Raw genomic sequence first — 17732 nt, forward strand, 5'->3', positions numbered from 1 at the left:
TCTTCCAAATGTTCCGAAAAACACCGAGAACCTGATCTCAGTGTGTTCTGAACCATCACACAGACTGAATAGTGCTGATTACTGCGGTACCAGTAACAGTATTAATAATAACAGAAGTATTTATATTAATAACTATATTATTAAAGTTATTAAATCAGACTGATAATCTGAGCTGGAGAATGTTTTTTCCAATTTAATAATAATAAATTGTAATCCTTCTTTAAAGGCTCTAAATAATCTAAAATGTTTTCCTGGATGTCAGTTTGATTCAAATAAAACATATTTTAAATGTAACATTTGGTTTTGAAGCGGCGCGTCTCGCCAGGCGGCCTCTCTGTTTCAGTCTCTCAGTCTGTTTCTGTCTCCACTTCACTTCGTGTTGTTGTCAGATTCTCCAACATGAAGCCGCCGGGAGGAAACTTAACTACAGAAACCTCCCTGGAAGCAGCAGGCTGACATGACACCATGTTTACGCCCTCCCGGCGCACATTTTACGCGCATTTTACGCACGAAGGACAAACGGCTTTTGGAGAAACAGCCTCTCTGTGCTCAACAGTCTGCTGCGATCTGACACACAAATCACCTCCGCGTGTCCTGACCGTGTCCGCGTGCCCTCCGGATCCCCTCTCCTCTGTTTATTTTCCCTCTGAGTCGGGATGTAAACAGTTTTGGAGACGCCGAAGGGGGAAATATTTGAATCGGAGGAGTGTAAATATGAGGAGCGGCGGGGATTTGGGTGTACACATGCACGGTGTGTGTTTTCCAGCTACGGGTTTAGTTTAGGTGGGGGAGAGAGAGTGAGAGAGGAGGGGAGGGATGAAGGGAAGGCAGACTGGTGTTGATATGGGTGAGTGTGTTTTCCACGCTGCAAAAAAATGTCCGCGCTGTTGAGCCGTTTGGGCGTGAAAACGCTCTGAAAGTCTGATTTTCCTTTTAAAAAAAACACACATAATATAAACAACCTGAGTTAGAAACGACACATTTTCAAATAAAGTTTGATTTATTATAAAAATGAAGCGTTTTAGTTTTAAAATGAGACTAAATCTGACGGATAAAGCCACTAGTTTCTTCACTAAGATCCAATAAAAATCAACAAATGTTCAATCAAACGATTCGCTTTGAAAACAATAAAAATACTAAAAGCTCCGCTGTCAGATTTTCAGTCTTATTTTGATCAAAATAACATTTTTAAGACTCAAGAAGCCGTGAAAAGACTGCTCGGGGTGGGCATTTTTTGCAGCGTGCACAGCATTGGTGGATGTGTGTGTTTCCCTGTGCGTCATGATTGGCTGAAAGCGCAGAGGACGCCTTAATATTTAATACTAATGTTCCCCTGGTTGGCTGAGGACTGGAAAGGTCCAACCAATGTTTTTTACTTGCTTTAGTGGCTGTGGCTCCCTAATTAATTGCAGCTATCTGTCTCCTATCGATGTGTGTGTACATGTGTGTTGTGTGTGTGTGTTTCCTTTTTTCTCCCCAAACCGAACATGAAATAGTTTGTTGGGCTATACTTTCTTTCTTCCTATCTATCCCCCCTTCCTTCCTTCCCGTCCTGGTTCGCGGGCAGAGACAGGACAGATTGAAACCCAGCTGTGTTCGTCGCTTTTGGTCGTTGCCATTTTCCCCCCTCATTGCCCGGTGATGTTGGATATGGGAGAGCGCAAAGAGGTGAAAATGATTCCTAAATCGTCGTTCAGTATAAACAGTTTGGTGCCCGAGGCCGTGCAAAGCGACCACCAGAACCAGCATCACCACCAGAACCACCACCGGCCCGGCGGCGCGGACGAAGCCGAGCAGAAAGCTCCTCTCCCGGCGGTGCAGCAGGACGGAAAAGCGGATCCTAAAAGTGACTCCTCGAGCCAGGAGAGCTGCCCGGACGAGAAGGAGAAACAGGAGGAGAAGAAGGACGGGAAAGACGGGGACGGCGGCGCCGGAGGGAAGGACGGAGAGAAGAAAAGCGGCAAGTACGAAAAACCTCCTTTTAGTTACAACGCGCTGATCATGATGGCCATCCGGCAGAGCCCGGAGAAGCGGCTCACGCTGAACGGCATTTATGAGTTCATCATGAAAAACTTCCCGTACTACCGGGAGAACAAGCAGGGCTGGCAGAACTCCATCCGGCACAACCTCAGCTTGAATAAATGCTTCGTCAAGGTGCCGCGGCACTACGACGACCCGGGTAAGGGGAACTACTGGATGCTGGACCCCAGCAGCGATGACGTCTTCATCGGCGGCACCACCGGGAAGCTCCGGCGGCGGTCCACCACGTCTCGGGCCAAGCTGGCCTTCAAACGAGGGGCCCGGCTGACCTCCGGGCTGACCTTCATGGACCGAGCCGGCTCCCTGTACTGGCCCATGTCCCCCTTCCTCTCCCTGCACCACCCGCGGGCCAGCAGCGCCCTGGGTTACAACGGGACCTCCTCGGGCTACCCGGGTCACCCCATGTCCTACAGCACCATGCTCACCCAGAACATGGGCAACAACCACTCGTCGTTCCCGTCCTCCAACGGGCTCAGCATGGACCGGCTGGTCGGCGGGGATCTCCCCTACGCGACGCACCACCTGACGGCGGCGGCCCTGGCGGCCTCGGCGGTGCCCTGCGGCCTCTCCGTGCCTTGTTCCGGGGCCACTTACTCCCTGAACCCGTGCTCGGTCAACCTGCTGGCCGGGCAGACGAGTTACTTTTTCCCCCACGTCCCGCACCCGTCCATGACCACGCAGAGCGGCGGCGGTGGCGGCGGCGGCTCCTTGCAGGCCGCCCGGGCTTCGGCCTCTAATTCCCCGCAGGCTCCGTCCTCCTCCTCGCTGCCCTGTGACTCTCTGAGGCCGGCGCTGTCCGGCTCTCTGCCGGCATTCTCCTCGGGACTTTCCGGGGGTTTGTCTGACTATTTTACGCATCAGAACCAGGGTTCGACCTCCAACCCGCTTATACACTAACACCCCCCAAAAACCCCCTCACCCCTCCACCTTACCTTACCTCACCTCTCCACCCATCCACCCTCTCCATCCCACCCCTCAAGGAGTGAAAAATCTTAAAATGACTGGAACTGTAAGTTGAACATTTTACACTGAACATTTACATTGTAAAAAAATGACAAAAATTATTATAAACTATAGAAAAAAAGAGGAGAGACTTAAACTGCAAAACAAAAAAAGCAGCACAGAGAAAGCAGCCCTGAAGTTTCCAGGTATTTTTTATTATTATTATTATTATTATTATTATTATTATTAATATTATTATTATTATTATTATTATTATCGCTTCTTCTTCTTCTTCTGCTCCATCTTCTCTGGCAGTTTTACTTTCTGTGTACATAATGTCTGTTACTATAAGTGTCCGGGGTTTGTCTCTGTATAGTTCTGTCAGTCAGCGACGTGCAATGTGATCTGAGAATGATGAGAGCTGTAGGCTGATTTTTCTGTTCTTGTTGTTGTTGGAGGAGGCATTTACCTTTTTATAGAATGTGTATTTAAAATAGTTTTGTCTAATTTTGAGATTTAAAAAAAAAAAGGTAAAAATAATAATAATAATAATATCTCTAATAGCCGTTTTTTTTTTGCCCGCATGTTTGCAGTATTATCAGGTATCATGCGGGTTAGAAAACAAAGCGGCGGAGAATGATTTTATTTTACAAAATTTAAACACTAATTTTTTTTTTATTTTTAATTTGTATTTTCTATAAAGTGAAATGTGTTTTTTTTTAAAGCAGAAAGCGACTCTGGCTCCCGCCGTTCAAGTCCTGAGGCTGTTTCTCCACTCATTCATTTCTCCAGTTTTCAAAACTGTTAATGTCATTTTTTTATAGACCAAAGAATCGGTTTATTTTTATTTTTAGGAAATTTAGAGTCAGTATTCAGCTGCATAACATAACAAGAGGCCTGATGTAGGAAACAAGGAGCGAGTGAATGAATGAGTGTGTGAGTGCGTGAATGAAGGAGTGACTGAAGCCTCCTTCACTGCAGAAAATGTCCATTTAAACGAGATTTTTTATCGCTTTTCTGTTTCTTAAATTAGCGAAAATTTGACTGGAGTTTGGTGGCGCCGATTTCCGGAAAAAAATAAAATCTCCACGAATGTTTTAGTGGTTGCAGCTGCAGGGAATCTGCTTTATTCCGCTTCGGTTTCTTTTAGAATAAGTGAAGAGAAGCAGCGTGAAGTTAAATCTTCTGTTTTGTAGGAAAAAAAGAGATTTTAAGGTTGAATTTGTGCGTAAATGTCTCGTTTTCCTGATGGATGTTTTCCGCAGTGGCAGCCTGTGATGTGCTTTTTTCTTTGACTGTAAACGTGATCGCCGATAAAAAAAACGGACGTTCACGCTCCTTCTTCTTCTTCTTCTTCTTCTTCTTCTTCTTTTATTTTTTTTGTTTGTATAATTAGTAAAAGAGAGAGAGAGAGAGAGAAAAAATGTCTATTTGTAATTTGAATTTGGGTTTCACTTTCTCTAAAAAAGGAAGAACAATGTAAAAACCCGTTTGTTTGACAGAAGAGAAAAAAAGCCTCATTATCTAATAATACTACTTGGAATGATTGTCCTTTAATTGTCGTCTCTAAAAAACGATTTTTCATGGTTGTGATACTATTGTGGTCTTATTCTTATTCCCGTGTTTGTCGCTTACAAAAGTCAAAAAAAAAGAGAAAAAAAAATGTTTTAATCATAAAAAATAAAAATAAAAGAATAGGTTACATTCATAACTAACGCAAATCCTTTTGTCTTTTTTACTCCTCCCGTCCGTGTTGTCACTGTTTTTATCACCAGGTACAAAAACAATAATAAAAAAACATAAATTTATTGCTTATTTTGAAACTATTTTGTAGAATTTTAGAGTAAAATGACCTCTTTTTAGTGAAATTTGTGGTTTTATTGGTGCGAACTATATTTAAATGAGATATTTTGACCTGCAGCTCCGCAATAATCCACTTCCTCCACACGAGCGTTTGTGTTTTGGGAGATTTTGTTGTTGTTGTTGTTGTTGTTGTTTACGCACACAGAGAGAAAAAAGCGTAAAGCTTTTTTACGCATAAAGATTTTTCGTGCATCTGGATGTAAAACTGTGTCAAATGATGCAAGCAGAGGTCGCGTTCAGGCTGTGACTGACTCACTGCGTTTTTATGCTTCAGCTTGTGACTTTTTTCTCCTTTTGAAACAGTGAAATGTGAGGCGCTGCAGGCTGCGGCCTCCTCACTGTCACTGAAACCAGAAATCATCCCCAAAAAAATATCAACACATGTGCATCACATGTGTTCAATCATTCGTTTGGATGTTTTTGTTGTTTTACACCTCAAACCTTCAACTGTGATGCAAACAGATGACATTTTGCTCCTTTAAGTTGCAGATTAATTTATTTATTTTCTTAAAGAAAAGTCAGATTTGGAGTCTGAATTGTTGTTCTTTGTGCCATGTGTTGTTGTGTTGTGTTGTTGTGTTGTGTTGTGTTGTGTTGTGTTGTGTTGTGTTGTGTTGTTGTGTTGTTGTTGTTGTTGTTGTTGTTTGGTTTCTCTGTGCGTAAAGGAGACGTTTATCCGTGTTACATGCTGTTGTGATCTGTAGGTGAATGAGGTGGTGTTTTGGTGCAGCAGGTGTAGTTTTGCCTTATTGAGCCTCAAACCTTAAACTGTGTCAGAGAAAAGCAGAAAAAAATCTCTTAAACTTTCACATTTTTTCGCTTTTTTCTTAGAGAAAAGTCTGATTTCAGGCTGAAGTTGAGCGTTGCTGATTCATTTATTTGCTCAGATTCCTGATATTTACAGAGCGTAAAGGAGCCTTAATCTCTGTTGATTCTGCTTCATTCCAGCTGGACTTTCTTTGTGTTTTCGTCAAGAAAAGTCATATTTGAGTGCTGATTGTGGGCGCTGGTGAGTCTGTGAGTCTCGTCTTACCTGCAGGAGACTCACCTGACTTCATGTGTTTGAGATGCTGCTGTGATCATGTGAATGTTTGTTGTTGCAGCTGCTTTGGGTTTTTTTCTTTCTTTTGTGTCTCTTTCTGCTGCAGAATCTCCAACAAATATAAATATAATATGAGAGTTTTGGCTGTAAACGGATCCGCTTCTGTGTTGCACTTCACTGCTTCCGGTGTGTGAGTCTGCGGCGCTGCAGGCTGCGCGTCCTGCTCTCATTTTCTCTCTTTGTGTTTGCAGAAAAAATGTGTTTAAAGCACATTTTGACGTGTTTAAATTTCACTCCAGAAGCTGTTGATGCTAAATGAGAAATGATTTGTTGTTTTGAGTCCAAGATGAAACATTTAGTGGTTTTATCAGAGGAAGCAGACTGACTCTTTTCACCTTCTTGGACAAATGAAATGATGTTTTTCCCGCCGTGTTCTTCTCCAGGCGGATGTGGCTGCAGGTTTTTCTCTCTCTCGGATCTCTGATGGAGGTTTTTTTCTTCTTTTGTCTGATAAGATTTTGTTTTGTCTTAATGAAACCTTCTCAGCGGGTTTATCGTCTCATCTGCAGGATGTTGGAAAATTAATTCATAATGAATGTAAAGATGTTTTCTGCTCGTGAAGACGTTCAAATAAACGAAGCGGGAACAGAGGCTTCACTCTGACTTTTATTTCTATTATTGTAATTTTTTGGGGTTAAATCTGAGCTTCTTATTTGGCTAAAATGTTGAGGATTAAATGGAAACTTTGCTTTATTTGAAATCTTGGATGAAACATTTTTTTGGAGCTTTTTTTTTTGGCTGCAGCGTGACTGTCTATCTGTCTGCAGGTCAAAGGTCAAACCTCCACAAACAAGCAGACAAACGCACATTTAGTCTCCTCTGATATGTTTACTGGTCCGTGCATTGACATATATAACGAACCTTAATCCTACATGTATTTATGTCTGTTGCTCGCGCGCGTCTGTCTGTCAGACTCTCGTCATATTTACATTTATGTTGTTTTTTTTTTTTTTTGCACTAAAAATACAACAAACGAGCTTTTCTGTGGCTGTAAATCAGCCTCCATACATCCACCTTCTTTCTTTCACATATTGTTCCAGATATTTTAAACTACAGCAGGCTGCTCATAGAGGAGGTCAAAGGTCAAACCTCCTGCCCTGCAGCAGCAAACCGCAAATTTCCCGGATCTTTTCTCCAGTTTTGCGGAGTTTTGAGTTGGAGAAAGCGACGCTGGAAGCAGCGGACTGTAAGAAGATAATAATGATGTGATGATGTGTCATTCTATCTTTCATTTTCTCTCTGAATCATTCAGCTTCTCTGTGAATATTCTTCAAGCTCCTCCGAGTTTTGTTTTGACGCGCGTGAAAAAACGTCTTTCATCGATTTGCAGAAGCTGAATTCAGTAGAAAACAGATGTTTGTTTTATGTTTTTTATTTGTTGCAGAATTTCACAGATGACTCAGATGTTTGTGTGATCTCCTCTCAGGATCGATCATCTCTCCTCTTTGTTTTGCTTCCACCGATATCAGAGGCCGATATCAAACCTTGTGTCTGATCGCAGCTGCATAACATCAGCCTGATGTTGTGAATTTCTGCTCGTTTCATTCGCGGGAAGCTCTTTTGTTTTGCTTTGTGGTCGTTTGTGAGCGGAGGCTGAAAGAGCCGCTGATGACATCAGGACGCTTTCAGTTTCCCATGATGCTCCGAGGCCTGTTTTCAGCCTCCTGCAGGAAAACTGTTGCATGTTCCTGTTGAGTTTGTAGCTTGAATTTGTGAAGATAATGGATGTTAACGTGCTGAACATGCTTTCAAAGAGTCCAGAGCAGATTTCAGAGGCGGATTTGTGTCTCATATGTAGAGAAAACACTGATACAAGCGTCCAGAATCAGATTTCAGTGTCCAACGATGCTTTAAATCCACTTTTACAAGAAGAAGCTGCAGAGTGTTCAGAGATCTGTATCAGTCCAAACACAAAGGAAACACTGAATACTTGATATTTCTTTGCACCAAATTAGAAATATGAAAGATAAATAAAGAATCTGAAGAAAAAAGAAAGAAAAGGATGCGATTATGTTCTATTTGAGACTTTTACTGTTGCAAAACGCTCGACATGATGTTTTATTAGCTTAAAATGAGTAACAATAAATCAGTGCAGTTTTAGTTTCACAACCTTCTGCGAAGGGAAAACACTGAAAACTAAAATATTTTGGCACCAAACTGAAATAGTTAAAAGATGACTGACTGCTATTTGTGTGTGCAGCTTAAAAAAAAAATCAAATCAGTCCAATCAAAGTTTCATTTGACACTTTTATTTTCCCCACAAAGCTTTAAATCCTGCGTCATGACCAGCAGCTGCTGCTGCGTTCAATTCAACGACTTCATATCAGATTTAAAGCTGCTTCAGACAAACAATAAGAAACTCATAGAAGGAAATGTTGAATATTTGACATTTTGTGGCTCTAAATTGGAAAATTTAAGCAAAAATTGATCACGTTTGGTGATTTGTTGTCTCAAATAATCCATAAATAAAATGTATTTTATAAATCTGTTTCCACAGGAAGAAAACTTTCAATATTAATAATGAAAATATTAATTTATCAGCCTCCAGAGTCTCTGATCTGTTCACTACAGCACAGTTCAAGTGTTCAACAAGCTTTTTTTTTTACACAGATGAAAAGAAAATTCTGGGAGGAAAATTGACATATTTGACATTTTTTTGCCACCAAATTGAAATATTTTTTACAAATGATTGAAAGATATTTGTGATTACAGTCTTTAAAATCAGCCTTCAGAAACTAAATCAGACCAATTAAACAAACTGTAACTGGAATGAAACTGTTCAAGTTTCTGTTTTATGGTCTTAAACATGTTAAACAGTCCAGATGAGTCCAAACTTGGACTTTTGTGGAGACGTTTAGTGTCTTCAGATGTTTAAAGATCGACAGACTTTTATAAACGTTGGATGAATTGAATATTTTGGCACCAACATGTTAACTGTGGCTCCCAGCAGCAGATATCAGTGTTAGGTTCTGTTTCATAGCTCTTAGAAGAAGAAAAACTCTGAACATTTGCAAATGTAAAGAAATGATTGGATGTTAAAGGTGATTATCATCATCAGCGATGCAAATACGTCCAAACCGGGGAATTAAGAGTGAGTTCTAGTGCTGGAAAGATGCTCTAAATCCAGTTTCTGAGGCTCTTATAAGCACTAAATTGAAAAATAGAGAAATTATTGGATGTTATTTGTGATTATCATCTTGAAAGTATCAATACTGGGGTTCAAAAACCTGAATCAGTCCAAACCAAGTGATCAGTGGTGAGTTTTAGTGTAGTTTTGTAGTTTTAGAGGCTCTAACAAGAAGAAAATGTTTGATAAATTGAATATTTTGGGGCTGCAGCGTGTTAAAGGCTCCCAGCAGCAGATATCAGTGTTGACAGACGGTTGAGATCGGTCTCAGTTTGTGAACATCCAGCAGCTCTTATCGTCTGAACCCAACGCTGCGCTGGTGTGATTTTCTCTCTGTAGACTGTTTGTTGTCGGAGGCTCGGCTGCTCTGAGATCAGCCCGCCGAAAACAACAAAGAAAGACTTTCAGCTGCAATTTGTTCATTTCCTAAAGGAGGGCTGCGAGTTAAACGAGTCCGACTGTAACGCAAGAACCCCCCAACAATGGAGCTGCCGGGGAATCCAATATCTGTCAGCTAGATGCTATCTGCCCCATGTTAAATGGGGTGACCAGCAGTCAAAAGACAAAAGAAGCAACAGAAGGACACGGGGGAGGAGGGGGTGGAAGTGGAGACATCCTTTCTTTCTTTCTTTCTTTCTTTCTTTCTTTCTTTCTTTCTTTCTTTCTTTCTTTCTTTCTTTCTGTTGCAACAAGGAATATTTCTGATCTGGAGTTGATTCTGGTTTCTGTTTCAAGCTGCAGCTTCTGATAAAGTTTCTACGTTTTGAAACAGACTGAACAACAGTTAACTCTAAAATTTCACTTTTGCAGCAACAAACGTCCTGAAACCTCCTGAAACCTCCTGAAACCTCCTGAAACCTCCTGAAACCTCCTGAAACCTCCTGAAACCTCCTGAAACCCCAAAATTCCCCATAAATTCAAATCTGAAGCAGGACAGACAACCACTGTCCTCAGGTGAAGCAGTATTATGTGTATTTTATGATCTATCCAACAATGAGGAACTTGTGGGAGAAATACAAATTATTTTAACATTTGTGGCTCCATATTGAAAAATTCAAACAATGAACCATCTTAGAAATATTTATTTTGGTAAAAACGATGATAAAAATGTTAAAAAATTGCACTTATTACACAATAAACTTACAATAAAACATGAATACATCAAATTTCTCCTCCAGCTGAAGACACATGTCAGTGATTTTAGTTATTTAAATTTTCAGACAATAAACTGCTTTAAAATATCTGTTGTAGTAAAAAAAAACAACAAAGATTTTGCAGCAATATCATCAGAATAAAAATGTTTCAGAGGCTTTTCTGCACATTTGAGGATAAATCACTGGGGAAACATTCATACTGATCAAGTTTTGGCTCTAAATTGGAAAAATTGGAAAAAAAAGACATTGCATCCTCTCAGGGACTTTTGTTTTGAAATTTTTACTACATCAGACAAAAAGGTTTTTGGACTTTTTGGGAAACTTAAGAGTTTTTCCTCCCTGACAACCAGACGCTCTGCAGGAAATACAAGTTATTTCAAAATTTTTGGCACCGAATTGGAAAATTCAAACAATAAACTGTCTGAAAAATATCAATTTTGGTAAAAAACAAAGATTTTACCTTTGCAGTGATAAACCTCCTGATCCCCAAATTTACATCTGAAGCTGCTCCGAACAGATTTCAGCGGCGACTTTGTGTCTCATCGAGCTCTAAATGTTGTTTCAGAAGCTTTTCTTCATGTTTGAGAAGAATAATAAAACTCATATTGGCCAATTTTGGCACCAAATTAGAAATTTCAAACAAAATTTAAATACTTTTTGTGACTTCTGTCTTAAAAATATTGGTTTTAGTCAGAAAACAAAGTAACAGATTTTACTTTTACGGTTCATCTGAAGCAGATTTAAAGTTCAAGAGGAAATCATATACAGTATATTTTATGTCATTTTAGACACATTTCCCCAAAATTCAGCCTCACAGATTTGGGATCTTTAGAAATTCTTACAAATCGCCATCAGAAGTTCAAAATAAAGTTAAATGAATCAGTTGGTACAGAAAACATTTTTACTGTCCGGTGCAGACTCAAGACTTTTTGGTTTTCGTGCTTCATGTCATGGTTTTTCCTGCTGCTGTTGTTTATTGTAGAAAACATCGTCCTGACTGGCTGGTTTCCTGGTTTCCTGGTTTCCTGGTTTCCTGGTTTCCTGGTTCTCTGGTTCAGTGTTGAACTGATGTTTTCATGTTTATACTGAATGTCTGAATTGTTTGGTGACTTCTTGACTGGTTGGTTTGTAAGCGGCTGGTTTTATGAATCATCTTCCGGTCCGAGATTCTTCTTTAATTCTCAGCTTTTGTTCTGATTTCCAGGAATTCCTTTAAATCAGTCGACAGTCACATAAATATCTTGAAAAACTTAATTACATTTCTTACATTTGCTTTCTGTTTTGTCTGTTTGACTGAAACCCACAAACAAATTCACAAACCAAACTATTTTATGGTAAAAAATCTCATATTCAATTCAAAATTTTAACGCCACATACAGGAATACAACTGTCCTGTGACTCTCGGGTGATTTCCTCAAAATTCAGAGAATCTTAGAGCAACAGAAATATATTTTTTCTCCACTTGTTTTCAGCAGAACAAGCTGTAAAGACAACACTGATGTAGTATCAGTTTATAAAGTATCTGTAGATAGTAACAGAGCAACATGATTATCCCATTACAGTGTTAAGAAGTACTTGTGGAGTTCCTCAGGGTTCTATTCTTGGTCCTTTATATTTTCTATTAGGTTAAAGCCAAATAAATGGTTTGTCAGCTTGGTGGCAGCAGAAGCAAACAAAAACACATGTGACATACAATCTTAAAAAAATTAAACCTTTGTGTATCTAACATGTTAGCAAACAGCTAATATTTGGCTCTTTAGCTACTAGATGTTCTACTTTCATACTTAACTTTGAGTCTGCTGTTTGGTTGTGTACAGTCGGCTTATCAGAAAACAGCTGAGACTCAGACTCAGACTACGTTAAGCCAGATAAATTCTAAAATGCCATTTTTGAGCAAAGACAACATGCGTCTACAGCAGAAGTTTCAGCTTGTTTCTGGAAATACCTCCGTCCACATTAAAATGCCAAAACAAGTAATTCTGGGCATGTGTGAAGGACAGATGAGCAAGTCAGCCACAGAAAACCAACGAAGAAGAAACGGTATACTATTTCCGTTTCCTTGGCGGCTTCCTGACATTCAGTTTATTATGAGCAGATTCCAACAGTTTGAGCAGAGAAAGGTGGTAAATAACTACGTTTAACTCTACACACGCTGTCAAAGTAGATAATAAACGGAACAACGCTCACATGAAGCCGTCCGCCATTGTTGTTATTGTTGTGTGTCTTCTTCTTCCTATGGAACGCCACGTTACTGCCACCATCTGTTCTGTCAGAACCCAAAAGCACAACCTACTTCATCCAAAACTGAACCAAAAAATCAGTTTGGTGAGGAAGTTATTGTCGTTATTTGACAGAAATGTGCCACTTTTTCCACTATTTGACATAAAAAGGAGGAAAACGTTGACTTTGAGTTTGAAACAACCAGTAGACTGACTGTTCAGCTGGTTTACTGGTGAGTTTACTGGCGGGTTAACTGGCTGGTTTACTGGTCTTTAATCCCTGTCTGTAGGTCAGACTGGTTCAGATGTTGAGTGTTCAGGCGGCTGCAGTGATTGGCTGTTGGTGTGGCGGGTTAAATCCTCTGGGTCAAAGGTCAGCTGGATGAGCCCCACAGGTCACGCCTCTGTAGGTCTGGTTCAATTCAGGGCGGGAGTGGGACCAGACTACTTCCTGGAGCAGCTGTTACTCTAAAAGAGACTTCAGTTTATCATATATGACACGTTCCAGAGCACTTTATACAGTCTACAGCTGAATGAGCCAACATATAATTATTAATTAATCAATTAATACAATTAATAATAACTTTTGATTATTTTTGTCATTAATCAGTTATAATATGTCAGAATGTAATGATAAATGTCCAAAGTGATGTCTTCAAATGTCTTATTTTTTCAACCAACACAAAATATTCACTTTACAATGATATAAAAGAGAGAAAAACAGCAAATCATCACATTGGAGAAGCTGCAATGTTGACGATTAATTTTCTGTCAGTCAGTGAATCATGTCAGCACCAGTTTAAAGTAAAAAAGATAAATATTATAGATGTATTAAATGTATTAAAAAATTAAGTAAATTGCAGTATTTGTACTTTGTGTTACTTGTTGGGTTGGTAAAGGAGCTTCTGACTGACCTCAATAAAATCAAGGTTAGGAAATAAATATCATAAACAAGTATAGAGAGCTCAAGTCATGACATCACTTCCTGTCTGGCTTCTGTAACTCAAGACAATCTCTCATCCAGCGTTTCTTTCATCAGTCTGTCAGCTGCTGTCTGAAATCGAAACCTGCGTAATTATAACAAAGTTAAACAACAAAAAACTACAATTCCCATTAAAATCTACTAGCATAGCAGCATGAGTACCTACGTCATCGTAACTCAGTTTCATCCACGTCCATAAAACTCACCAACGCTTTCCTCTGATGTAAAATTTCCAACTTTTTAGCTGAAATCTCAGAAATCGTCTCGCCTCTTCTGACGAGCTGTGACATTTAACCCATGATGGTCTGTGGGTTTATGGGAAATGCTGTTTGTTAAAGGCTGCTAAAAACAGAAATATTGAATAAACAATATTAGATCTTTTTTTTAAAAATTACCGCACTTATCTAAAGATATTGAGTGAACAACACGACATACTGTGTTGAGGACGGTTCTGTTTCACGACTATTTTCACTCATTTACGTACAAATTTAAATTCGATTTTGAATGAAGTTTTCCTGCTTCTGGATCAGAACCTGGAAATTACAGTTTCACTTCAGCTTTTGATACTTAATTACAATAAAAAGTCCTATTAAAATATGATGAATGCGTCGTGTTTTAAATACAAAATAAATATTAGCAGCAACATGTGATCCAGTATCAAAGTGAAAGTTAATTGGTTCTTTTTTGAGTGAATGTGTAAAAGCAGATATATTGAATGGTGGTGTTTGCTCTTTTTTATACTTTGTGGGCCACAAGACCATTAATATAGTCTATGGAAGCCTTTTTCTGCCAGGAAAAGCAAAAATAAATGAAATGTCAATTTTTTTTAAATTGGCAGCTGAGCAAACTGCTGACAAAGATTCAATTTCTTTAGTCAAAAATCTCCTCATAGTGAGTTCAACTTATTAAACAGACAAAACTGTAACATAATATGTTAAAAAAAAAAGACTTACGGAGACAAAATGAATACAAGCGAAGTCATTTTTTTTAACTTTTAAAGTCTAAATCAGTCTTCAGATTATCATAAGTCATAATTTTAACTCACACGACCGTCAATTTTTTTTTTTTTTTTTTTTTTTTTTTTACATTTTTTACATAATTTGGATGTTTTATAGCATATTTTTTAAGTTTTTCTCATGCTTATGTTTATGTTAGTTTTTTTTCTATACATGGCAGAATTGGGCTTCCATATATTTTGATAAAGAAAAGGAAAAAAAGGAGGAAAAAATACAGTTCTGCTCCACCATTATTCTATTATTTTCTGTCTTTTTTGCTTTTTCTTTTGTTTTATTTACTACTGGAGAGTTGAACCTCTTCAGGAAGCTAAAAACCGTTTGAGCTCAATACTTCCATTCAGTTAATGATTCTATTTTTATTATTCTACACGTCACAATAAAACATTTCATGTGTTTGCTCAGTGTGGGACAGATTACAGTTAATCTACAGACCACACTGCACTTTACAACAATCAACAGTGAATAAACAACAGGCTACACATCAGATTTTTCCTGCATTATTGAACAAGAAGGAGGTTAAGTTGACATTTATTCTTGAAAGATAATTATTACTTTAGTGTTTATTTATTATTTTCCTGCATGTGTTTGTTTAGTAAGTCTATCACTGTCCAATGAAATCTCGCTCAGTGTTTTTTCTCGCGGAGTTACGGTTGAATTCTTTGAGGTTGTTGCCGTTTATTCACATTTTTATTTCCAAATGATAAATCCTCCTTCCGGCTCTGAATTTTAGGTTTGATTTTTAATGATTTATTTCGAAAAACAGCATCAATAAATGTTAAAATATTCAGACACACACCTTAAAATGACTGCGATGGGTTTGGGCAGAAAAGTGTGTGTGTGTGTGTGTGTGTGTGTGTGTGTGTGTCTGAAAGATTTTTACCGTAATTTCGCGCTCCCGGCTTTTTTTTTTTTTGCATAAATACAGTCTGACGTGACGACTCGAGCACCACGTGTTGTTCCGTGACACCTGTGCTCAGAGAGGAGGTGTGTGTGTGTGTGTGTGTGTGTGTGTGTGTGTGTGTGTGTGTGTGTGTCATGATCACGAAGCACGTGATATTCAGATAAATTCACAGTGTATTTTTTTCTTCTTCTTTCAGAGCAATTTTGTGCACTTTTACGCACGATTGAAACTCAGTGAAATGTTTCCTGTGTGTGTGTTCACTGTGCTGTTTCAGTGTTCCTGGTGTTTTTACACAAAGAAGAGCAGAACAAATAAAATCTTTTGTTCCCGGGAACAACATAAAATAAAAAAAGGCCGCAGGGCGCAGAAGCCAAGCAGCTGTGGACACATTATTCTGTTATTTTTCACCTCTTTTGTCATCATAATGCAGTTAAAATGGATCAGAATGATTCTCCAACACACAGTCGTTCATGTTACCCGAGCAAAGACTTTACTTCATATTATCCGTTTTATTTCCGTCAAAACGGCACAAAATCAGTTTTAAATTCACGAGAAATCTGTTCCAGAAATATTATCAACTGTAAACATATTCAGTATCTCTATTTAAAATAGTCACATCCACCAAGACAGTTTCATCAGTGATGGAGAAGCTTGTTTGGAGCGTTATGAAGGCCTGCAGGGTTTCCAAAGACCCCCGGGGGTAATATGACACCAACACATAACTATAGAAAGACATAATAAACACAATAAATAAACAAACAAAAATCTAATTTGGTCATAGCCACGTAATTAAACATTATTATATAAAAGATTATATAAAATATATATGATAATATATTAAATTAGTGTGTTTTGGAGGCTGAATTCCAGTTTTCTGTATTAAAAAAAACTTAAATAACTAAATATCACAATGATTGCACTGATATTTATCACATAAACACAGGTGATCAGGTCACCTGTGGCAGCTTTAATGTTCTTGAAAGATGCATTTATGTTTTGTTTACAGATTTAGATTTTTTTTTTTTTTTTTTACAGTATTTTCAATATTTTGATTGAGTTTGTGCAGAACAAAACAACTCAAATAATGATGCTTAAGCAGGACTCCACAGATTTTACACACATTAATATCAGTTTACTCATCATGAGGAACATGGCTGGATTAACCTGCCAGACGGGCCTCAGGGCAAATAAACACACTTTGGCCCCCTGAGTCACATAAATCTTCTTCTTCTTCTGTGCCGTAGATCTCCGTTATTGTCCAAAAAAAACCAAAAAACAATTAAAAACACGTCAGTGAACCAAACCGCTGCACTGGGTGACATGTTCCTTCATCACCATGAACACACACACACACACACTGTAGTTTATTTTGACTCAATGCCACACACACACACACACACACACACACACACACACACACACACACACACACACACACACACACACACACCGTCCTGCTGCCAGAAATACTCACTACAGCACCAAACATGGATTCATCCGCCGCTGAAAATAGTCCCCAACAAATGCACTATTTCCTCCTGTTTGCTTTATGAAAACTAGAGTGAAACATGAAACAATATATTTGTATATTAGAGAGACACAGACAGAGAAGTGAAGATGGACTAACACACTGTTGGTTTGACCTTTAATGGGATTTATTGACAATAAAGAAAATCTAGAATAACACCAGAGTTTTGTGACACAGTCAGTGATTTACTAAAGTGCTACATTTAGGTAAAAATTTGAGGTATTTGTACTTTATGCTACTTTATACTTCTACATCTCAGAGGGAAATATTGTACTTTTTACTGCACTACATTTATTTGACCATTACTTTGCTTCAGATTATTAATACAAAATATAATCAATAAATACATTATGCTGTGTTATTATAACAGTAGTAGTTATTATGTAGCTGCACCTTCACCAGCTGCAACATTAAAGTTACACATTTATTATTCTGTGTGATGAAAACTTTGACTTTTGGAACTTTACTTTCACTTGTAACAGAGTATTACTGCATCGCTGTATTACTACTTTAACTGAAGTACAGATCGTAGTACTGGAGCCTCGAGGGGCCTCTGAGGGTCCGGAGACCCCCGACATGTTTGAAATGTATTGTGACATTTTATTTTTCTCCCCATTGCGATTTTTATTTTAGAATAATCTGTTCTTTTTCTAGAGAGGCTACAAAATCAATCTGCTTTTTTCTATTTCAGATTTAATATTTTAAGATTCAAGCTTAAAGATTCAAAAACTTAATTGTCACAGAGCAATGCTGTGATAAAATTCTTCTTCTTCTGCTGTTTAAGTACATAATATACAAAAATAATATAAACATATATCATACTAAAGGTGTAAACTGACTGTACAGGTTCACCTGTTC

General features: G+C 38.5%; 1 protein-coding gene across 1 annotated transcript; it reads left to right on the forward strand.

Moving 5' to 3' along the window:
- The first annotated feature begins 1433 nt into the window (after positions 1–1433).
- On the forward strand, positions 1434–3182 carry foxg1a (forkhead box G1a). Its single transcript, XM_042388601.1, has one exon. It carries the CDS (start codon positions 1642–1644, stop codon positions 2935–2937), a length of 1296 nt encoding a protein of 431 aa, XP_042244535.1. The 5' UTR covers positions 1434–1641; the 3' UTR covers positions 2938–3182.
- The last annotated feature ends 14550 nt before the right edge of the window (positions 3183–17732 follow it).

Source organism: Thunnus maccoyii, chromosome 16 (assembly GCF_910596095.1).
Source record: "Thunnus maccoyii chromosome 16, fThuMac1.1, whole genome shotgun sequence".
NCBI classification, from domain to species: Eukaryota; Metazoa; Chordata; class Actinopteri; order Scombriformes; family Scombridae; genus Thunnus; species Thunnus maccoyii.